This window comes from Tyto alba, unplaced genomic scaffold, assembly GCF_018691265.1.
Source record: "Tyto alba isolate M040663 unplaced genomic scaffold, T.alba_DEE_v4.0 Super-Scaffold_5, whole genome shotgun sequence".
Taxonomy (NCBI): domain Eukaryota; kingdom Metazoa; phylum Chordata; class Aves; order Strigiformes; family Tytonidae; genus Tyto; species Tyto alba.
Genome location: NW_024881326.1, coordinates 24183380 through 24207081, shown reverse-complemented (window position 1 = coordinate 24207081; position 23702 = coordinate 24183380). Strand labels below are relative to the sequence as shown.

The 23702-nt window shown below is 45.9% G+C and overlaps 1 protein-coding gene across 1 annotated transcript; it reads right to left on the bottom strand.

Annotated features, from left to right (window-relative positions):
- Positions 1-231: 231 nt before the first annotated feature.
- On the bottom strand, positions 232-23459 carry FOXO4 (forkhead box O4). Its single transcript, XM_032991850.2, has 3 exons — positions 22939-23459; positions 10989-12230; positions 232-5582 (listed from the first exon to the last, which is right to left on the bottom strand). The coding sequence occupies exons 1-2, from the start codon at positions 23326-23328 to the stop codon at positions 11007-11009; spliced, it is 1614 nt and encodes a 537-aa protein (XP_032847741.2). The 5' UTR covers positions 23329-23459; the 3' UTR covers positions 232-5582; positions 10989-11006.
- Positions 23460-23702: the final 243 nt, after the last annotated feature.

The following is a 23702-nucleotide window of genomic DNA, read 5'->3' as shown; positions in this document are numbered from 1 at the left end:
GCAGCCACACAGGTCCCCATGCACTGCCAGCAAGTTGTAAGAAGGGACTCTATGCACTGCAGAGCACACTGGAGCCTTTGTGGGCTGTCACACACCTCTGGCCAGCTAAGGTGCATTTCACCAAGGGGATGCCCTAACAGGTGAGAACGGCAGAGGGACGAAGCCAAGGGCAAGGAAAAAGTAGCTGGACCTCACCAGGGGAACAGAACAAACTGCATGAGACACAGAGCAGAGGATTACAGGTTTTTATTTGTCAAACATTCCCCCCTAGTCTAGCACATTCTACAGTCTTGCTAGCACAGATGGTAACAAAGGGCCTGTAATGGTTCAGAAGTTACACTGCTACAGAGAGCAAACAAAAGCAGAGATTTATTATGTAAAAAAAATTGTGAGAAACGGGTAGAGTACAGAGGGGACAGGGTGGGAATTATGTCAGCTAGTGATGCCTGCCCTGCGTGCAGCAGACGTCTGTGCTAGCAATGCAGAAATCCTTCTTGGGACCGCACAAGATGAAGACTCCACTGTGCTGGAAGCATCATTTCACAGAACCATCCCCATTGCCTTATGAAAAAATGCTCCTTTCAGGAGAAGTGACTCATCTTCTACATAGCCAAACCTCTCAAGACACCTTGGGAAGCACCACAGGGTAGCACCACACCGAGCATCACAGCACCAGCTGCAAACATCCCCTTCTACCACACACCATAACACTGCCTTAGCCAGAGAACCAGAAATGCAACACCATCAGCTCTTTCACCTTCAGCTTCTGCTGCCTATTGTCCCTGCTTTACACTATTATTTAGATGCAATTTTGATTCCATCAGAGACTGACTTCCATTGACTACAGACACGTCAAAGTGCGGGGAGAGACATAAAGGCTACAGAAAAGAGGGGATTCCCTTCTTGAAGGGCAAGCAACTGTGGTGATGGGTTACCAAATGCTATCAAGCTTTCACATGGACAGATCTTTCACAGGCTTCGGGAGTCACCTCCTGCTTGCTTTTCCCCACATTAATTAGAACATGTTTTTCATTAGACATGCAACTGAGGCACACCCTAAGCTATCCCTGTTCATGCTCATGTCCCAAAGTTGATTGATCTCTTGTAGTTTTTTTGACAATGGGTCCAAACTTGCACATTATTTTGGTGACAGTCCAGGACACCACTCCCAAGGCACTCCTAGCCATGGTACCAGACACAGGTTTCATTCCTGGAACAAGACTAGCCCTGAAGCATTTGAGTGTGGCTATAAGTAAGCAAATAAGTAAGAAAATTAACAAATGATGATCTACATAAAAGCTTTCTAGGCATTTCCTTTGGAAAAGCTGATTAGTGCTACTTGCTTCTAGTATGAACCTTGTTTATGAATACACCAGGGCTCTGGAACACTCCCACTGCTTTCACTTCTCTAACTTACCAGGATGATTTGACTGCTGTTTTCAAAGCAGCACAGGGTAGTGGATGACATGTTTTTAGACACACCAACAAGGAAAAGGAAGGGCTCTGAGAAGCTTTCAATATATCAAGCTCTCACAGGAAGCTGGGAGTATAGTAAAATATGCTTAAATTATAAAGAAGGCTCAAGCAATTTGCTAAGTCCAGGTGTAAATAAAAGCAACGTTTGCCTCCTATTAGGCCTCATGGGCCTAGTTACCCAAATCCTTCACAGCCCAGAGCTGCACGGTGGCTTCACACTGTGAAAGATGGAATTTGATCTTCTGGAGATAGAGACTTGTCACCCGAGCTCAGTGAGGACAAGGAACAAGTGAGGGCAGTGCAACATAAGCCTTCATGCCAAGAATCCCCTGCCCACTCCCCTCAGGCACTTATCCAGGAGCATCACTCCCCATGTCACTGGCCCTTCCCTCCCCACCCAGCTCACAGCTGCTCTCAAAACCCCAGCCCAATCCTTCACTAGAGCGAAAACTAGCCAATGGGTAAGGGGCCTGTGGTGCTAACGCAGAATGAAGATCCACCAAGACACTATCCTGAATCCAGCAGCAGTCAATAGCAAACACTTTGGGCAAAAATACAGAAAATTCAACAAGTATTGAGCAGCCCCCTGCCAGGTACAGCCCTTCAGCAAGCAGCAGTTTGGGAATTTTAAAGTTTCCTGTGTTCTATGAGGAAATACCTCAGGCTAGAAAAGCTCAAGGTTTATGAAAAGTTATTTGAGAAGGGGCTGGAGAAGTCTCAAATTTTCCACATCCCTGCCCTCTGTGCCCATGATCCAAGCTATCCTGCTACACATACAAAGAAGCAGCTAAGTTGTCTGCCTGAGCCTGCAACATTACATTCACGATTTACTGAGCACTCCCAGAGCACTGTTAAGTCTTCCAAACCCCATCCTCAGCACAAGCATGCTCTCAGGCCCCTTCAACCACTGACAGCTCCTGTTGTGTCGAGGAGACAGAGAGCACCTGCACAGACTGCTGCAAGACAGAGACGTCCCTGTCAGCACACTGGTACAGCAGGACTCCAGCCACAGGTGCTCCTGTCTCCAGGACAGGTGATTCCCCAGGAGTCTGGCCTGGGAGTATAGCGGGGGGGGGAATGCAGGTGCTCTATTCCTTAATAAAAGGACAGGGTCTCTTATAAATTCACACTGCAGAGCACCAACTATGATGAGCCTTGGTGTACTTGGGGTGCAGCTCCTTCAGCTAAAACAGGTTGAGGACATGTACTAGCTGAGAGTATGTCAGATCTCCCGCGGGTGCTACCCGAGTGCTCAGGGCCAGGCTCTCTATAGCCAGAGATCAGGCCAGGTCCCCAGTGTGTCACACCTAGGGGACACCTTGGAACAGCCTGAAGACAACACTTCCTCCCCACAGACCAACCCAGCCAGAAACAGATCACCATGGATTTGCAGGTTAATAATATTGTCCTTCCTATTCCTTTGGGCTCTGTTTTCATGAGAAACGAGCTAGAGATTCACATATAACATGACCACACATACCGGTGTCTTGTCCTTTGATATATGGCTGTGAAGCACAGGCAGCCAGTCGACTTGCTCTGGAGATCACGGAATTCATTTCCCCTCAAGGCCCAAGCTGACAAGGTAGCGTATTACGTGCCAAATAACACAAATCCCGCCAGAGCTATTAGCTGCAGTCCAGAATGGTTGATTCTTAAGTGCGGCACATGCCATCAGGTGTTTGTGGAAAGGATATCTATCCATTTGTGTAATGAACTAACTGCAGGGAGAATGTGCATCCACGGCAAGTCTGCAAGATCTGGGATCCCACCTTAGGATCTGCCTTTTTGTTTGTTACAATGAGGTGTGTCCAGACATGCAGATTGTGGGTAAATTTGAAACATATCACCATGAAGTCTGCCACAAAAGCAGACTTCAAAGCAAACGTTATCAAACTACTCAAAGGCTCTGATGGCAGAGCATGCTAAAGATAAGACTGTTAAAGACTCCTTGTTGCAGGTAACCAGAAAAACCACTCCTGTTCCAATCTTCACTCAAATGAAAATGAAATGAAACCCATGAAGCCAGAGCAGACAAGGTGGTAAAACAGTATGGCTCACTGCACTGCATAATACAAACCTTCTGAACAGAAGCCACCACCACCTTCAGAAAGGACTGGAGAGGCTTTCTGACAGACCAAGCCTACCAGAACACCACGTAAGCACCATGTCTCCCACAGACCCTGCCCCTGCAAACACCAAAAAGGTGACAGGAACATGCCAGCTAATGCTCTGAACTAACCTCTTGTCTCCGAGCTTCTGCCCTGCAAGAATGAAGAGACAGGACCTGATCCCCAGCACAACCCCAAAGGTGTGCCTACTGGCTTCGAGTTCCCCAGCAGTAGCAAAACTTCAGCAAGAAAACAAAAATCTTCGGAAACCAAAAAGCAAGCTACCAAATACAACTGATTGTGCCCTCCATAAGGGCTACCCAGAGTGCCAGCAGAACTAGCACGATCCAGTCCACACCATCTTCTTAGGAGACCAGGGAATCTGTCCTATGTATCAGCTGCGGTCCAGCTACTTACAGGATTAGCTGAGAACGATCGCGCTGTTAATGATTAGCATTCCCTAACATCACGCTCTTTGCTTGGCAGGAGTGCCCAGTCGAGGAAAGAGACTGCGTAGCTGTGGCTGAGTGCCATGCCACGCAGGCACCTTCTGCCTGTTCTGGGGAGAGCAGTCATTCCCCAGTTACACTGTGGTGCCCTTTCCACTTTTCCAATGACATTTTCAGCTTTTTGGCCCAAAATGCCTTAGGGCTGTCCCCTCCCATACTGTAGTGTTATCTGGTATCAAGGGGACAGATGCAGCAAATCTGTTTTTTTTTTAATCCAATAATCTCATTTTCAATTAAAATATATAATATATATTTAAAAATGTTTAGAAAAGCTTCTATGTAATTTGCAACTACTTTTACATATAGATTACAATAATGTACAACTCTTCCCCAAGGTGGTTTGAAACCACGGGGACCTGCCAATTCTTTCCCTTCAGTCATATACATAACCAAACATCCAATGTGTTTGTTCCTAATACAGCTCTGAAAAAGAAGTCTGTCACTGGTACCTTCTCAGAGGGAGAGATGCCTAATATGCCTAATGGGGACACACTTAACATTGGCTTCATATTCACTGTAGAAAGTTCCCAGATTAGTAAAAAAATATTTCATCTATAGAAAATGCCCTTCTGAAAAGCAACCAGGGCTCTGTTAAGGCCACACCCAGGCTTTCCATTTCTCTGCTGCAGCAAGACAGATCGGAAACAAACCTAAAATGATGTTTTTATGTCCCAGAAACAGCTATTAGCACCTGTGCCTATTTCACAGCAGGCCGGTGTATCAGGAAAGTGCTGAGAACAGCACAGGGACTTCTCGAAACATGCTTCTGATTCAATGGGGCTCAGCCGGCACAGTGAAAAACTCAGTGTCCTCCTGTTCCACTCAGGTGGACAAAAGGAAGCCTTCTACATCATGATCACCACCCTTCCCTGCAGAACGGCAATGGCTGCTCCAGAGATGGGCACACTGAAACCAAGCCCTCGAAGGAGCGCACTCTTTCCCCACAGGGCTTCCACCAGCAAGCTCCTTCCAACTCCTCTGCGAGTCTGTGGGATACCAAGTGCATATCTGGTGGCTTAATCAAAACACCCAACTAACTTCACCCCAGAGGGTAAGCCAAGTGAGAGCAGAGCCAGCCCTCCGCCAGTCTGAGGCACTGGGAAACTTTCTGCCATAGCAGAGAGAGGATAGCCATTGAAAGATTCCTCCAGCAAATCCAACTCTTCACATGGGAAAATGCTATTGCCTGGCACAGTCTTCTGGCTGAGGTTTTTACCTGGGCTCCTCTTTGTACATGTACGGCCCAGGGTTTCTCCAAATGGTCCAAGGCAGGGTCAGGTTTGTAGGAAGAGCCATGGCACATAACAGGATTATTATTTTTAAACTCTTCCTGTTGCAGCCAGATGCAGGTTGCCCCTTCTTCCCAGGTGGGCAGCCCCTTCTGCCCAAGGTGTGGCGTGCAGGGAAACCGAATCCAACGTGCTCCATTCTTTTCTCTGCCAGGGGTGGGAAGTGAAGTCAGAACCCAATGTTCGAAACCTGAAGGACACTAGGAAAAAGAGAAATAGAGTGAATGGTTACATCTCAGCTTCAGTGGGAATTCTGAATGCATAGATAAGGAGTTAATTACTATCAATCAGCTCCTGCTGCTCTAAGGATGCCAACTTCCAGCAAGGAACAAACACAGCTCATGAGAGACCTTGATCAATGGGGAGTCAAGTGGAGGATACAACTGCTCAGCTCCAAGCTTCAGAGTACAATTGAGACAGAAAGACAAAACAAAAGCACAGAGGTCAAAAGTAAGCACTCCTGCAAGCTGACAGCACCAAAGCTCTGCAAGATAAGGAGGTTTAACCAAGGACTTGGCTAACACCAGAAGCATTGCAGGAAAACAGCAAGGAAAAGGAAAATTACTCTTCACCTTAAGCAACCACAATTATCAATCGGTAGGGAAAAGACTAAAAAAGAGATTTTTAGAGATCACACGCTAAAACCATTTATGCTTACCCACTTAAAGAAACCCTGTATGTACATGCAAATAATTAAACATTTCTAGGTATCTCATTCCCCTGCAAGTCTCAAGATCCCTTCTCAGGTCTTCTGCCTCACCTCAAAGCAGCTGCCGCAATATGCTCAAACAAACCTTGGAATAGGTCTAAGCAGACTGAAGGCAGTGACATAAAACCTCCACCGTAGGTCTGTGACCCACTTTGGAAGGCAGAATAGCAAGATAAATGTAGGGCATCCCACCAGTCGCATTCAGTAATAGCGAGCATGAAATAAACTTGTGGAAAAGGAAAGAAGCTTATGAGAGGGAATCAGCCCTGAACAGGAATGGACAGTAACTTAAAACAGAAGCCAGAGCAACAGGCTACTCAAGGAAACTGCAAGTTGATGGGGATTTTATTTATTAATGTTCTGGTAGACAAAAAAATAGTATTTGAACCAAAGGGAATTAGACAGAGCACATCAAGAATACCATGAGTCCAAACCAAGCTGGGCAAGGGATAAAGAGTGCTCCAGGCTATGAAGGGAGTCTAACTGAACTACTAAGGATCATTAGCTAATGTCCCACCAGGAGAGCGGATGAACTTTACACTTGTCAGTGAAGCACAAACTGTACTACTGTACAAAAGAGGCAATTCTAGTCCAAGTATTCCTCCCATTGGCTTGTAGAAATACATAACAGAGGTAGATGAGTAAGCCCAAAGTCCCTGAGTTCCTCAGGAACATCCCAGTGGACACCCACACTTCCCACAACCAGAACGGAGGACACTTGCATTAAGTGCTGAAGGCAAGAGTAGTTGCCCATGATGAGCACCTGCATGCCACAGTCTAACTCCAGCTGTGGTTCCCCTTTTTCCATGACCTTGCTCACTAAGGCTTCCATAAGTCACTCTGTACAGCTTGCACATCCAGTGCCTTAACCAGTGAATGGCAGGTTTACAACTGAGTGAGCTGCAGCTACAACAGCAACAGAAATCGTAGAATTCTTATTTTTCCTAGTCAAGGAAAGTATTCAAACCCTAATTTTCTTCCTCTGCAGCTAAGGCTAGGTTTGTGCGTGTTGCATTGCTTCTGGGCAAAGTTTCAATGTTTGATCTCTATCTCCAAGTAAAGAGACACACAGTTCAGACTGACTCCTAGCAAAGCTGTGGACAAGCTCTTTAGCTTGAAAGAAGGGGATAAAGTAATGTCAGCTTTGAGCACCATGGGTAACATCAACTAGCTTGTGTCTTCCCAAGTGCTGCAGACTAAATGCTTATTCCTGAAGACCTCTCTTGCTTACAAAGAGAAATATTTCTCCAGCTCCAGTTTCATTCTGGCTGCTCAAATCAGAGTGTGATTACTGGCAGTTAATTATGTACAGTTTTGCTCGGTGTCACACCTGTAACTGACCCACAAGGCTACAGGTTAAACCCACAGCAACTACTCAGAAGGACAGCTTTAGGTTAGCGATCACTTAAGAGTAGCTTTTGCCAATGTGAATTTAACATGGAAAAAACACATGGATATAAAGACATGAAAGGAAAAAAAATCTGGCACGCTACACCAATGTATAGTTGCAGCTGTGCTTTCCCTGAACAGTGATTTCAAAACAGGGACCTTATTAACTCACTCCAGTAACAGATTCAGAGAAGGGAGAGATGACACAATCGACCTCCTCAGACACTGATGTCTGCAGCTCACTTGGTTTTGGTTAAGAAACCATTCTGCCTTCTTTTTCCCAGGGTCCTTCCTGGCCTCCAGGAACACTCCTATTTCTCTCCACATTCACCCTGTTCCCCCTTCCTAGAAACCTGATCCACCTCTCTGTCTTGGTAGCATTTTACATAATACTTGCTCTCCTTTGGGGAAGAAGCTCCCCTTCATCCCACTGTATGGATTCCAGGATACGGGCAAAACTCAGAAAAGCTTTGCAAAGCTCAGAAAAAACAAACATAATCTAAGGACAGAATAAAAGGTTTGAAACAAAGCACACTGAATAGGGCATCACTCCTCCAAGTGCAGTACTGCTGTTAAAAATTGTTCACCAAGAAGCATGTAGGTGCTACACTTTCTGCTGAGACACGATACTGGTTCAGAACTTGCTCCAGATATCACTCCTTTCTCAGTGAGCATGTGTCCAGCATATTTCCCATAAAGTATCACTTCAACTTCACGCATGGAACAAAGCAAATCCAGGATTTTTAACATCATATAGCTCCTCTGTTTTCATTAAGCAATTCACATGCTAAGTATGGAATAATAATATGGAGCAAGAACATAACCATGCTGTTAAGAGCTGTTGTTCTTCATAAGCACCATAGCCACACTTTCACCAGTACTAGACTCTACATACCCTCAGTTTATCTGATTTACGCTTTTAAATAAAATAACCTATGCCTGGTATTCTGTAGACAGAGGTCTTGTCTATCCAGCCCAGGTAGTGAATGCACCCAGGACTGCAGGACAGCTTGCGTACATTTTGAAAATACTCCTGTGAAAAACATTTAACCCCTGCAAAGTAATGTATTCCCAAAATATGATTGCCTGCCTTAACATGGCATAAAAAAACAAACCAAAACAAAACCAAAAACAACAACACAAAAGCTCAGAACAATATCCAGTGGAAACACTGCTTGAAAGACCTCAGCCTCTGTCACTAACTTGAGAATAGTCCTAACGCAGATGAAGGATGCCAATGTTTTGTCAATCAAATTTGTCTTTGAAATCTAAACTGAGTTTCCATAGTCCACCTGAAGTTAGGATATTCAAGACAGCCACTTGGTAATTCAGCAAGAGCACAATTAACAAATATACAGGACTATAAAAAGCTCCATAAGCTCCATAACAAAACAGAAAAGCTTCATGATCTTCCCTCTCTCTACAGTAATGAGATCTATTACATACAGACAGAAGAATGTTACCAATAAATTAAATCCTAAGCAGTACGGTGGGACTTGGAATAAGAGAGAGTTAAATTGTGTTTAAAAGTCAATATATAGTGGTGTATCAATATGTTCACAGGGTTTAAGTACCACTAGCTTAAAGGACAGCATTTCACTTTGTCTAGACCCAAGGCACTTGCCTAGAATGGCTGTACTGGGGCAGAGCATAAAAATATTTAACTTATTATCTGGTCTCCAGCATGAACAGCAGCAGAAATCATCAGAAAATTTAAGTTGAAAAGGGCCTCCAGAGGTCCCCTAGTCCAAACTACCTCCAGATTATTTGGGTACCTAAGAAAGCGTATTAAGGTCAAGTGAACAATAATTTCACTCAGTCTCCATCATTTTGAAATTCAAGGGCTTCCCACAACTGAAGCAGTATCTGCAATTTGCCCTTATGTCTACCTGCTCAGCTGGCTAGTATTAGGAGTTGAAATTGTGTCACAGTTTAACCCCAGTTGGCAACTAAGCACCACACAGCCACTCACTCCCTGCCCCCCTGCAGTGGGATTGGGGAAAGAATCAGAAGCATAAAAGTGAGAAAACTCATGGGTTGAGATAAAAACAGCTTAACAAGTAAAGCAAAAGCCACACACACAAGCAAAGCAAAACAAGGAATTAATTCACCACTTCCCATCGACAGGCAGGTCCTCACCCATCTTCAGGAAAGCCGGGCTCTGACACACTTAACAGTTACTTGGGAAGAAAAACACCATAACTCCAAATGTCCCCCCCTTCCTTCTTCCCCCAGCTTTATATGCCAAGCATGACATTGTATGGTCTGGGATGTCCCTGGGGTCAGTTGGGGTCAGCTCTCCCTGCTGTGTCCCCTCCCAGCTCCTTGTGCCCCCCCAGACACACTCACTGGTGTGTTGAGAGGCAGAAAAGGCCTTGGCTGTGTGTAAGTGCTGATCAGCAGTAATGAAAAACATCCCTGTGTTAACAACACAGTTTCCAGCACAAATCCAAATTACTGTGAAGAAAATTAACTCTATCCCAGCCAAAACCAGCACAATTTGCAACACTAACAAATACAACATCTGCTTCCTAAACAGGAAATATTCTTGGCAAAGCTTCTGCTTCCCAACCAATATCCAGTCTATGCTCCAGCCTATGAAAGAAAATGTCCATTTTCTGTTAGCCAACTGAGCTCCAAGTGTGAAGTAGGCCTGCAGCTCCATTTCTCTAAATCCTTGACTGCCTTGGTGGTTAAAGAGCTTCAAATCAGGGTGTCACACCCTCAAAGAATAAAACATTTTTAACTCTTATTCTCATATTTACAGACCAAACTGACTCTAGAAATTGTTGTGCAAATATGAAAGACTGCTGAAGAGGCAGCTTTGCTGTGCCTGGGAAAGCACTAACGCATCCTTTCTCCTTCCATCTCCATCCACACTGCACACTCCCATTTCCCATTCCAGTAATAGGTACATAAGCAATCGAGTTGCTAATGCTGATGAACCAGCTTACCAGACTTCACAGACACTGTCCCAGATAAGGGAAGGGCAGAAGGACTGATAACAGAGAGTGATTGTGTCCTGCTACACACAGGGCAAAGCAGGCAGTCATGACAGACACACTTTGCAACAACATGTACTAGAAAATTTTTCAAGAATGTTAACCTGGATAGTAACACAGTGTGTGCTTAGCTCAGTTCAACTGTTCTGTATATATAGGGTCATGTCTTTATTTATGGAATCAGCATATGCTCTCCTGTCGAGTTCAGAGCTACAGGCACTGCACGGCAGAGACCGACATCCTGTAACACACTCATCTTTGGTAAGAAGAGACAACAAGAGTTTCATTCAGGTTGCTGCTCTACTTCATAGAGGAGCTTACTACATGCTAAGTTAAATCTACCTACCTGTACACAGCTTTTCCTCCTTCTAACTGGGAATGCAGCTCCCCCAGAAGCTTTTTACTCAAAGAGCACCTCTGCTTCCAAACAGGTATCTAACTGCTGCAGAGTTGGGCACAGGAACCATCCAGGACAGGGCTGTAACATTTTATGTAACTAAACCTACCTTTTTGTGCTCCTGAAGTTAACTTGGTACCCAGGTATGGTTGGAGGCCTGTGAGGTGCTGGGATAGCTGGGAGTAGACAGAATGGGTTCAAAGTTAAAGTCCAGTCCTTCTCCATCCATGAGTTCACTGTTGATTATATAATCCATATCACATTCAAGGTTTTCCATGTACATGTCAATGTCCAGGTCAATGGGCAGCCTGTCCTGGTTCAATCCCAAGGGAGCAGGGCTGGCAGAAGCAAGCAGCAGTGGACTGCCCAGCTGGACCGACTGGGCAGTTGTTGCAGAAACTGGAGCCTTCAAACTGGTGATACTGGCAGTGTTTTGAGGTGATGTTACTATGGGAAGTGTTGATGGCAAAACACCGGCACCGACCGATTCCGCCTGCTGCTCTGTAGGCTTTCCTCGTGGATTGCCTGAGCTCATCTTACTCTGGGCAGCTTGTCCACCCAGAAGCAGAAGAGTTCGGCTGCTCATCCTGTTACCAGTCTGTGGGAGAACTGGATCCACCTGAGTCATCATAACATCCCTTGGAGGTGGTGAGCTGGGTGTCAGAAGAGCTTCCAAGGTCTGAGGGGCAGAGAAATGGCTGACAGAACTTTGCAGTGAGATATCAACAGGGTTAAACAGGGAATTGCCAAAAGTAGTGGTCTGACCAGCTGCATTCGGGCTCCTCAAGGAAAAGCTGGAATCTCTCTGGATCTGACCACTTGAGGCAGACTGCTGAGTAGATAACACAGATGAGCTGGGAGACATCAAATTTAACCCATCGATGAGCTCAAGCTCCTCAGTTACAGTTGGTGGAACATTGCTGGATGCACTGGAGTACACTAGAGAAGGAAGGAGCTCTTCATCATGGAGATCATCCTGCTCCGTCAGGATAGGAGAAAGCCTGGCACTGATGGTGCTTGCATTCGAACTGGTTCGAGGTCTGAAAGTGTTCCACACATCAGAGTCCTCATTGCTTCTTGAGGATGGGCTTCCAGGCCACTTAGGGAACTGCGAGCCAGGACTGTCAGCAGTGGATTCTGGAGCAGACTGGAGAGGAGGCTTCTTTTTGGATGCTTTACCTCTGACTTTTGCAAGTTTGCTGCTGTTGTCCATAGAGGCAGCTCTTCTTCTTGGTGCTTTTCCACTTTTACCACCCTCAGGATTGAGCATCCACCAAGAGCTCTTCCCTGTGGCTTCATTATGGACTTTAATAAACTTGCTGTGCAGGGACAGGTTATGTCTAATAGAGTTCTGGAAAAAAAAGAAAAAACAAACAAGCCACAAACAAGATATGAGGACCAGACAGTTAAGACACCTCACACCTAGAAATCTCAACAAGCATAAATGCATTCAGACAGTACGCATAAAAGAAAGATATAACAAAGACCTACCCATTAAAAAACCCTATTTCTGCTTGAACATGCTTGACAGCACTAGCAAGCACTGCCATGTCTCACTGCAGCATCAAGGGTGAAATTGCCATGACAACTAGCAGCTTCCATCCAGGAAAATATTAACACAAAAGAACTTTCCAAGATGATTGAGAATCCACAAAAAGTAAGCATACCACAGAGCAAATTCCCAAATAGAGCTTGCAACTGCAACATAAGCCTAGCTGAATTTGTGCTAATGCTGCTCCCACACTTCTGCCAATGCCATTAGCCAGTATAAGCCTGGCTGAAGTTTTTAGTTTTTAAGTGGCTAGCTTTTGAGCACAGCGTGGCAGTGAATCAAGTAGACTGGGTGAAGAGAAATGGCAAAACACTTCTGATTCAGTATGCCCATTACCATCTTCATCCCCAAACCAGACAAACACGCGAGAAACTCTGTGGAACAAGAGTCCTAGTAATCTGCAGCCCGACAGCCTCACTCTGCAAGGAGGCAGTATGCTTTCCTCTGTGTTTCTAATGGGGTAAGATTTTGAGTGGATAGTGCACTCCCACACAGTGCATGTCGGTTTTGGCCTCTCCCATCTTTCTGTTTGGCAAGGCACACATTCCTTGCCCCTCCCAACTCCCTTCTTTTGGTTTAGCTTTGCTGGAAATGGCAAACTAACACATCTGTACAACATCATCAAACTGAATTTTCAGCCTGCAACTGATAAACTCCCTGGCATTTTATAATCAGCAAGTAATAATCTCATTGTTTGAGCAGATCATCCACAAACTCCCCTTGAGGCCTGTGTCACGCATTTGTTTGATATTTGCATTTAATTTGTTCAGACAGGCAAATTATACATCATTAAAAGGTGCTACACTGGTAGCATAACAGCAGTCCAAAAGCAACATCTTTTTCATATAGACTTAAAGCTATATATCAGCCTTCAGCTTTTATGCATGCTCTAATTCTGAACAAAGTAAACCGTGCTTTTATTGTCCTTTTTCCCATCACCTCTGAAGACAGTTCTTTCCTGCCTGCTGCTTCCCCTCTGCCTATCCTTTTCCTCTCAGCCAAGTCCTCACCTTGCTCATTTTGGTCACCTCACCAGGAGTACTATCCTAGAACAAGGCAGATGTAGATAAACAATACAAGCAAAGCAGAAAGTCTTCACAGAGAAGGAAGGAGATGTGAAAATCATTCTGTGTTAGCTTCCATTTTAACCTTTGGCTGTCGAGGACTTGGGGAAAACTGGCTGATTGTTGTGATTGCTATCAAATAAGATACATGCTCTTACTTGGAAGGCAACCCAAGGGTTACTGTGGAGCCAGGGCCTGATGGAACACCAGTCAGTCAATGCTCTTACACAGTTTTATTATTTGAATTGTTCACAGTAATAGCTATACAACACTCCTGCCTGGCATCTTCTCTAAATAAAGTTTTCTTTTCCTTCAAGTCTCAAAAAAAAAAAAAGTAATTCAGATTGGTACCCTGTCTCCTGAAAGGCAGCTGCTTTCATTTCCAAAGAATCACCCTCTTTTCCCAGGTAAACGTGAGTGACTTTGAATGAATACTGCTGCAGCAATAAGAACCACTAGGTTGTCACTAATTCTTCATTTGTTCTCCTGAAAGTAATCTGTGAACTCATGATGACACCCAGTTCTGCCAGGAATGACCCAGCAGCTTGTACATAGTATACATTTGGAGTCTCATGACCATCCATTTTTTAGCTCCATTTACTAAAATGGAACTTTAGGCCAATAGGTTCAGAATTTCAGCATCTTAAAACTAACCTATTCTGTTTTCTTCTCACACATGGCTATAGCCACGTTTTAATTCCTGTGTCAGCAAAAGCATGCTACACTGGTGCAAGCACTTCTGCACTGGCGCAGTAACGCTGAAACCTCAAGAAAATTAGCACCACTTTGGGTATCGTAAGTGACAATTTTAGTAACTAGTTCTCTAGTTTTTTTTTTAGCTGAAAAGCAGCTTGAAATAAGATATCTTGGAATAAGGCTAGGATTCACAGGAACAGATATGCAGCACCTGGTACCTTTTATGAAACAATCTCAAAGTGCTTTTACTTGTTACTGCTAAAATGACATAACAGCTAATAGCTGTAGGAACAGATAATTGCTGTACCACTCCTTCCTTCCTCATCTTCAAACTCTCCTCGCATAACACAAGCATCTGTGAACCCAGGAGCTAGTTCAGAGAGCTAACCCAACTGAAAAGCAGCCCTATCATTCCTTGAAAATTAATTTTCCTGACTCTTATCTCTGCTTGTTTTTTGAGCTACTTCACAGTGCAGGTCAAGCACTGAAAACTAAGGAAGAGAACAGAATGTGTAGTTGGAAGCAGAGGAAAAAACCCGAACACTTCTTATGTGAGGGTTAACTGCTATCAAAACTGCAGTGCCTAAATTATCACTCTTTCAGCTCTCCTGCAGCCTTTGCGAGGTGGCTCACCACCGCAGCTACAGCACCCAGAGCATAACACATCTGCATGACTGAGCTCGCCTGCATACTGGAGATTCAAGTCCAGAGAGTCCCAAAATACAACTGAACTGACGCACCTACCAGCCTGGGTGATGTGAGACAGCACAGGATTCACACTCGCATGCTGCATGCTCCGCAGCGCAAGAATGCATCTGCTAGAGTGATTTAATACACCTAACATATGGGGGGCACCCTCAAATCTCATTGAGAAAGCAAGGGACAAATCAATTACACTAAAATAATCATAGAACTTCAGGGCAAACCAGACAGGAAAACTAACAGAGTTCAGTCACCCAGGCAACCCTGACGTACTTCCTTTCCAATGTTAAGCAACTCAAACCAGAAACATATAGGTGACATTAACTTTTTAGATGCTCAACTTCAGCAGCGCAGGAGGATCCCAGGTCTGAGCACCTGCAATCCACATGAGGTCTTGGATCTGCAATGTCCTTGACCACAAAGAAGCAAGACCTGAAAGAAGAGGCACAAGCAGGAATCCTTCAAATCCTTAGGGATCTCTTCAACAACTAGTTATGGGTGATTATTGCTGTTCATTCAGATATAGAAGCTTTTATGGCTGTATGTGAAGTGTTGCGGTAAAAAAAAATGCCAGTCTGTATCTCTAATCTATCACAGATCAAAGAGGATTCCTTTAAACCACATTCAGACAAAACCATTCTGAAATAAATAACAGATATTATGCAAAAAAAAAAAGTTTGGATGGAGACATTTATTGTACACTGAAAGGTGTGCGTACAAGGTAGGATATATGGACCAGCCACAGAAGTGTGGCTAGCGTCATACACAAACTATTCCCTAAATCTCAGTTACCACAACATTAAATCTTCTTTGATGAAATCTCTTAGCCCTATTTAAAGAGCTGGAACACTCCTTGCCATCATATCAGACCTGCCCCCACACAGGTGTCAGTGCTGCTCTGGACCCTGCCCAGCACCAAACAGTGCTTCAGTCTCAGGATGGGAACTGGCAGCACAGCCAAACAATTATCCCACACAGTCAGCCTTCTGGACAGCTACCACAGGCACCAAGATACTATGGAAAGTGCACAAGTGGGTCACAGAGAAGACAGAACGCCAGTGACAGCCTTTCCAGGTGACTGTATGGCTTTGTAGGTAAGGCTGATGTTATCTACTATAAAACTGAAGTTTTATTCAGAGCAGGTCAGAACATTCAGGATGGTTTGTTCAGACTTCAAGGCTCCTCACACTAAAAACAAGCTTAAACTCACCCTCCTGTGATATACTTTCTTCTAAGCACTGATGTGACACAAGCAGAAGGAGGCCCTGCCCAGAAGAGCTTGTCTATGCAGCAGTGGTGCATGAACTGCACTAGCAGAGTACTTGGGGCCAAGCACAAGCTGTGCTAAGACAGATACAAGAAACAGTAGCTATCCTTGAAAACGCTGTGTTTGCCCACATTTGCCTGGATTTTCAATTGCTGCTCCCTAGTGTCAGGGCCATTCTCCTAGATATTGACAAGTTTCTACTACAAACCACAGAGGCACCAGACTTCTTAATAAAAAGTGTCTCAAGAATGAGTGACAGAAAAAAAAAAAAAAAGATACACAATCACTGCAGCTGCCTTTAATACACACGCACTGCCTTGGAGGCATACAAAGAACATGGTCACATCCCAGCACAGGGCCATGTTCCAAATTCAGGCCTATAATTGTGCTGAATTATCATTTGCAATGGCATTCTTGGGAGGCTTCAAGAGGAGAATGCCTTGCCTGCTGCATTTGTCAGTGCCTGTCTCAGCACTCACTCAGCTGCTTGGCTCCAAAGGCTTCAGGAAAATGTCTTCATAGCAGAGAGTTTGCAACGTTACACTCCAGCAAATAAACAACTGCTCCAGAGCCAGGGAGCTAAAACATTTCCCTAGCAATCCCCTTCCAGAAGGGGCACACGAACACAGATGTCAAGCTCAGCAGACAGGGAGCTGTATTTTAGGAATAACATTTTCCTTTCTGTAGTCTTTCAGTGGGAGCCCAGAAGAAGAAAATCCTAGCTCTCTAAAAAGCAGACTGAGGTGATTTACAAGTTTACCATGACAGGCAGGCATATACAGCAAAAGCTGTTCAGGATTAGATAGAGCAGAAGAAACTTGTTGGAACAAGTAATACCAGCAGCCCAGGAGCAGCCTTCTCCAAGGACTGCCTGGAAAATAAAGCCATGCTGCAAAGAACAGTCTTTCAGCAAAGCAGCTTTCCAGAACAAACTGGCAGGGAACATGAAAGAGTAGCAGCAAAACCTTCAGGTAATTTGACTGGCATTGCACGGGACAAATGGACTCTCACCAGAAGACAAGCTCTCCCCCACTTTTGAAGGGGACAACTACACTGTACAAGACTTCAAATAAAAAAAAATACATCTTGCACTTCCATACTTACTCAGGGCATTACACCTCGTTTGGGATAAGGGGCTTTTAATGTCACTTCCAATGAGGGCCAAGTACATGTTGCTATATTGCAATGGTGAGCCCTCACTGTGTTTGACCACTCCTCAGTAAGTTTTATCTCACCTGAAAAACAGGTCACCTGGTGACCCCCCACACATACCACTGTCCTGCTCCTATGCACTGACACGAGCCCCATTTTCCACACCCAGGACTTTATCATCCTCCCATCCACAACACCCTGCCAGGCCCAGCTGCCTGCCTCCCTCCTCAGCAGGCCCTCATCTAAGCCAGACCATTTGCTGTGGCCAGACCATTTAAGGACTAATGAAATTAAAAGGTAAAAGATTCTGTTAAGACTGATGGACAAGAGCCACCCACGCTCCTCGGGTTTCCTTTCCAGACTCTTCACTACAGCCTCTGAACAACAGTTGTTCAGCTTTGCTTGTTATTCCCCATCCCCACTTTAAGGAAACTCGGCTAGGTTGTTAGCAGCTGGGACAGAGAACATCTCCCTGCTGCCAGGACTAAGCACATTGCTAATACCACATGAATGCATCTGGGGGCATACAAGGTAATGGCAAGAATCCAGCAGTTTCCACCCCGCCTCAGCTACTCTGGATTCCAACAGCCAGACCCTCCCTCCCCTTGCACGGCAACAACTTGCAAGAAACCAAAATAATCCCAATTTAACAGACCGAGGTTGATGGCCCTGTGCACCAGAGACCGACCCAGACTCTAGACTGAGCCTCCTCGATGCACAAAACTGCACCAGGCTGAAGGTTGGGCAGAATTATACTTTGCTCAGAGCTAAAATGCCAAGTTTAAGTTTTATGCTTCCCTTCGCTTTATGGCATCAATTTAGTTATACCTCAGTGAGCAAAGACAGGGAAATATTTTGAATATGTTCTCAAACCATCAGCTTGACATTATCATTACCAAAAGTCAAAAGCAAACCTGTGTACAGCATTCTCACCAGATGTTCCTTTCCAGATAAAGGGTTTCTTTGTGAAACTAAAGAAAGCTCTCCTGATAGTGATTTGGGCCCTTACCCGTCCATGTTAAGAAACTACAACGCTGACAAGTCTCAGCCAAAAAATCTTCAGCGATACAAGGACGCTCCAGCACAGTCTAGATAGATATAAGCAAACAGCCAATGTGACTATTTTAGGAACCGACCATTTTTTTTTTTTGTAGATCTGACTACAGAAAAAAAAAAAACAAACAACAAAAGCTGGCTGAACAGTAGTCAACACAAACTATCTACTTTCCATCTTTACCAAAAGAAGTGCTCACAATCTTGTATCCACTGAACTGGAAATTATTTGTAAGGTGTAAGGATAACCTAGCAGAACCTACCAGCTGCAGCACATCAGAAACAGTCCAGAAGATGGACAGGCTTTTTTTTGTCTGCCAGCCTGTTACTCTTTCACAGAGGAGCTTCAGAGGGCCACAGGGCTAGCAGCTGCTCTAACCTAAGGTAGCTCTGCACATGCTCTGCCAGGAGGTCAGACATCCTCAGATCTGAGAGAGCCTGGGGACCTTCAGAGCCAGAACTATGATGCTGGAAGCCACTGAAGTCACTATCATCATAAAATGAACTGCAGAGCACACGCAAGGAAGCACCTGGGAGCCCTCAGCCACATCTCCTGCCCATCTGGTCAACAGTTAATATCAACTACATGCATATGAATATAACACAAGCACGGAATGGAAGGGTTTAAAGTAAAATGCTGCCCACTGTAACACAGATTAAGAGCTAGCTGAGTTTCCAAATGGATGACACTTTCTGTTTCAGACAAGCAGAATGCCTGGTAACTTTTAATTTGTAATACAGCTACTTGAGTTGTTGCATATATACATTGTACACATTTGAACCATTGAACCAAAGGTGTGACTTCAACCTATAACTAATGTAATACTGCAGAATCATTTGTGCTGTCCTTTACGTTGCATATATAGGAAATGTCTGATTTTTGCTTCAGTGAAGTGTCTGTCGAGGGTAAAAAGAATGGCTTTCGAGTTCATTCTGTTCCTGCAGTGGGAAAGATAACAGCTTTGGGAGAATACACAGAATATTTCATTGGGAAAGACTAGTCTTTAACCTTGCTCCTCACCATGTCAAACTTGCTCATAGTCATCAGTGTGAGAAATGCAATAACCAGTGCAAACTGCTTCAGCAGGGTTTATGCACTTCTTTATTCAAAACCCTTAACACCTTCCTCCCCCAAGAAATCTCAAAGCCAGAAGAAACTATCCTGTTATCCACAGAGCAGCTTGCAGAGCACCAAGAAGAGGATTACAAAGAAGCTGTGCAACACACCCCTACAAGGACACGGCTGCCTTTCAGGCTGGTTAATTCTTAACTTCAGCTGAATGACTGGAGGGAAAGGACAGACTGCACGCTCAGCAAATCTGTCCTTTACAAACCACCTGAAGCAGTTCAGGAACAGCAAACACCACCTTCCTTGAAAACACAGATTCTTCCGGAATTCACAGAGGTTACACCCTGGCAGTCTGTAACAGCTGTTTTTCCCCCAACTGGGTAGTGGAGTAGGACAGCTGTAAAGTAATTACAAAGCAACAATGAGTTTATGGGGTTTATATTAACTAAAGCAGATTTTTAAAGACTTTTTTTTTAATTTCCTATTTAAAAAAATCTCTATTAGAACTACACTGCATACAAATAGGACATATTATCAGCGTGGCTCTGCCCAAACAACACAAATAACAGAACTGTAAGAGTTGTAGTACTACCTTTACAGGCATCAAAATACTACACGAGCCTTTCGCAGCAGTTCCACATCAATTTTCTTTATCCAAACTCATTCCATTCAAAATTGAGAAATACAGCTAAGACAACTCAAGAAGTTGGGTTTTTTGTTGTTGTTGGGTTTGTTGGGGTTTTGTTTAGGGTTTGTTTTTTTTTTTTTTACTTAAATTAAAAAAAGATGCAAGCAGAGCTTCACAGCTCTAAAAATAACAAGGAACAGTAAAAACAAAAAACCAGGCAGATCCATTCCTCAACTGAAGAGACATCTTTTGTTTATTCAATCATTGTCTTAAATATAAAACATACACCTATTAAATTTACTCTAAGTCCACAAAATCAAATTGAATCGATTTGATTGATTTGGCATCTTTAAAACTGTAAATGTCTAGCCTGCTTTCATCTAATGTACCTTGATGCAAATAGACTAAAGTAAGTAAAACAAACGAAACCTCTTGCAAATCTATGTAACTGTATGTTAACATAAAGGGAGACTAGAAGTCGGAGTTCTGTGGTCCCACGTGATGGTGCATGCATCCTGCCAAGCCCTGCCAACAGGATTTGGGAGTGAGCAGGGAAGGAAATGGAGCAGAGGGAATATACTATAGCCTCCTTTGCCTCTCCTGGACACGTAGTATTAACCGAATGTCCCCTACATACCAACCCAAACTTTGACAATATTTGTTAAAAATGAAAACAGGTTTTTATGAGAATTTACCCTAGCATTTAAACTGTTTGAACCATACTTCTATCACAGTTTTCTGTTTGCTGGATGAAGTCAGGGGTTTCAAACTGCCCTAATCATAAGGCAGACTGATTCCCACCACAGCTGCTGTCATTCTGCCTTCCCACATCTTTCCTGGCAAGAAGTTTTTGCTCTCTTCCCCTACTAAAGTCAGCCTGAATTAGTCCACTCCCAGGCTAAAAAACTACAAATTAATTTCATGCTGAAAAGTCCTCACAAAACAGCTATAGCAACAGCATCTGAGCAAGGACCTTAACACTTCTATGTGCAGATTCTCATCTCTGCTTTTCTGCAACTTAAGTCTAACTGTATGTTTCCCAAAAGTGATATAGGATTAAAACACAGAGTAAAACCAAGGACTGATGATCCCGTTACACATGAATGAATATATCAAAAGAACAGTTACACTGAATCGAGCCAGAAGTCTACCTAGTCCAGCATCCAGTTTGGCAGGATGCTTTGCTGTATTCCACCTTCCCCATGGGGATGCATTTCAGAAGCCACACTGAACTTTAGTCTCAGGCACTACTGCCAAATAGATACAGACAAATCCTGAAAAGAAAATGCACCAGTTCCATAAACTGTCTGACAAAATAACATGACTCCACAGAGAAGCAGCAGCACAGCATGCCTAGCCTGAGGAAGCAAGAACTATCTTCCAGGGGGACCACTAAATCTTCTGAAGAAAATGTACCCAAGCACCTGTTCCAAATCTGAATTTAATAAGGAGGATTCAACCTGTATAAAGAAGGAAAAAAAAAAAAAAAAGTCAATTTTAGTCAACCTACGTTCATCCTCCAGGAACTGTCAGCGAGCCAGATAAATGGGAAAGGTGAAAAGTTTTGTAACCACCTGTGGCAGCCTAAGCTGTGACAGCTGTGTCCCTCTCACCATGTTCGTACCCTCTCTGGAGCAAACATTCAAACTCATGTAACCACATGGTGTGCCACTTCAGAGAGCTGAGCCAGCTAAAAGCTAACCTACCAGAAAGAACTAACTTTTCTTTTTTTTTTTTTTTCCAAAATTAACCCTCTGTGCTGACTTACTGCTTGGTCACACAGGCAGAGGAACACGTGGCTGGAGTCACGGAAGCCCCAAACCACACTGGCTCAAGCTGTCGCAGAACTGCAGCATGGACGAACTGCTACCAACACCGCAAATGGAGAGGTACACTGCAAACAAGAGCGTGGTGTTAAAAGTAATTCCAGTCTGCAGTGAGAGCAATAGATCACACTCTTTACGCTCCGGTCACCGTGGCATCCACTACAACATATCAAGAGACTATTTTGCAAACCAGCTCTCGGATCTCCCCTTCTCTTTGCTGGAGTTCATTTGCCTAAAGAGAATGGGAACACCAGGCTCCCACCTGCAGAGAACTGAAATGGAGTTTAGCTTTTAACAGAACTTTGCATACGCCTAGTTTCAGAGTGAGAAAAGACAACGTAGAGACTTTGGAGCAGTATATTGCCTTCCCTTCTCTGAACTCCAGCAGAGGTCCCCAGTCCCTGCACAGCTGCAGCACTGGCACTGCTCCGGGACACAGCACCCTTTTTAAAGGAAGCCTCTTGAAAGCCAAGAATGCCTGCTATGAAACACTTGCTTATATTGTGCTCTAGCACGGTCAGGTGACAAAGGTCTGCAGCCTCACTTTTAGAACCCCTTCAACTGATGCTTCACCTCACACAGAAGCTTAGAACCTTCTGACTGACTCTCAACTCCTTTTCTGGAAAGCTTTTCAAACGCAAACGGTTCAAGCCTCACAAGACCTCGCCATAACCACCAACCCAGTGATGCCCGCTTCTCTCTGCTCCAGCTGCACAGAGCCCAAGCTCGGGCCGGGCCTGAGAAGCCCCTGCCCTGCACACACAGACAGGCAAGCCTGCGCCAGCCAAGCTGAACCCCAGGCCGCAGCGCGGGGATTAGGCACTGGCACCAACGGCGAGCGTGCAGAGCCCGGCTGTGGACGAGGAGCAACAGGTGAGCGGGGGGGGGGCTGCGCAGCTGGGGGGGGGCGGCAGGCCGGGGCAAGCGGCGGGGGGAGCGGGGAAACCCCTCCCCGCTCGGCCACACAGCCCGCCTCGGCCCCGGCTCACCGCGGGCGCCCCGCCGAAGGCAAGGCCCGGCCCTCCCGCCCCGTCCCGTCCCGTCCCGCACCTTCCAGCCGGCGGAGCTGTTGCTGTCGCCCTTGTCCTTGAAGTAGGGGACGGAGCGGACCATCCACTCGTAGATCTGCGCCAGGGTGAGCCGCTTCTCCGGGGCGCTCTCGATGGCCTGGCTGATGAGCTCGGCGTAGGACTGGTTGCCCCAGGCGTTGCGCCGGGAGCCGCCCTTCCGCGCCGCCGCGCCGCCCGCCCGCGCCCCCTCGGCCCTCCCGGGCCCCGCCGCCGCGCCGCCCGCGCCCTCCTCCGCCGCCCCCGCCGCGCCGCCAGCCTCCGCCGGCAGCTCAGGCCGCGGCAGCGGCCAGGTGCAGGAGCGCGGCCGGCTCTGTGGCTCGAAGTCGGGGTCGATATCCGGCGCCGCCGCGGCGCCGCCCACCTCCGCCATGGGCGACCACCTCAGCACCGACAGCGACGCTGAGCCGCCGCCCCGCCGCCGCCGCGCATCGGCCCAGCCCGGCCCCGCCGCTCCTTTGTGAGACCCGGGCCCCGCCGCCGCGCCGCTCTGTTTACCAGGGAGCAGCGCCGCGCCGCTGCGCCTGCGCGCGCGGGGCACGCCGGGAGCGGTAGTCGCGGCGGGGCGGCGACGGGTGGCCAGAGGCGGCCGGCGGACTCCAATACCCAGCATCCCCCTCGCCGGAGGGACGGGGCCCCGCGCGGTGAGCGTGGCAGGCGGTACGCCCGCGCGACTACAGCTCCCGGCAGGCACCGCGGCGGCCGCGGTTACATAAGGCGCCCGGCACCGGGCCGGGTGACCCCTCG

What these genes read in the sequence shown, in the direction of transcription:
- FOXO4 (XM_032991850.2), bottom strand. Translation starts at nt 23,328, where the DNA reads ATGGCGGAGGTGGGCGGCGCCGCGGCGGCGCCGGATATCGACCCCGAC. An exon ending in ACAGCTCCGCCGGCTGGAAG is followed by an intron (nt 12,231 to 22,938) that starts GTGCGGGACGGG and finishes TTTTTTTTCCAG; the next exon opens with AACTCTATTAGACATAACCT.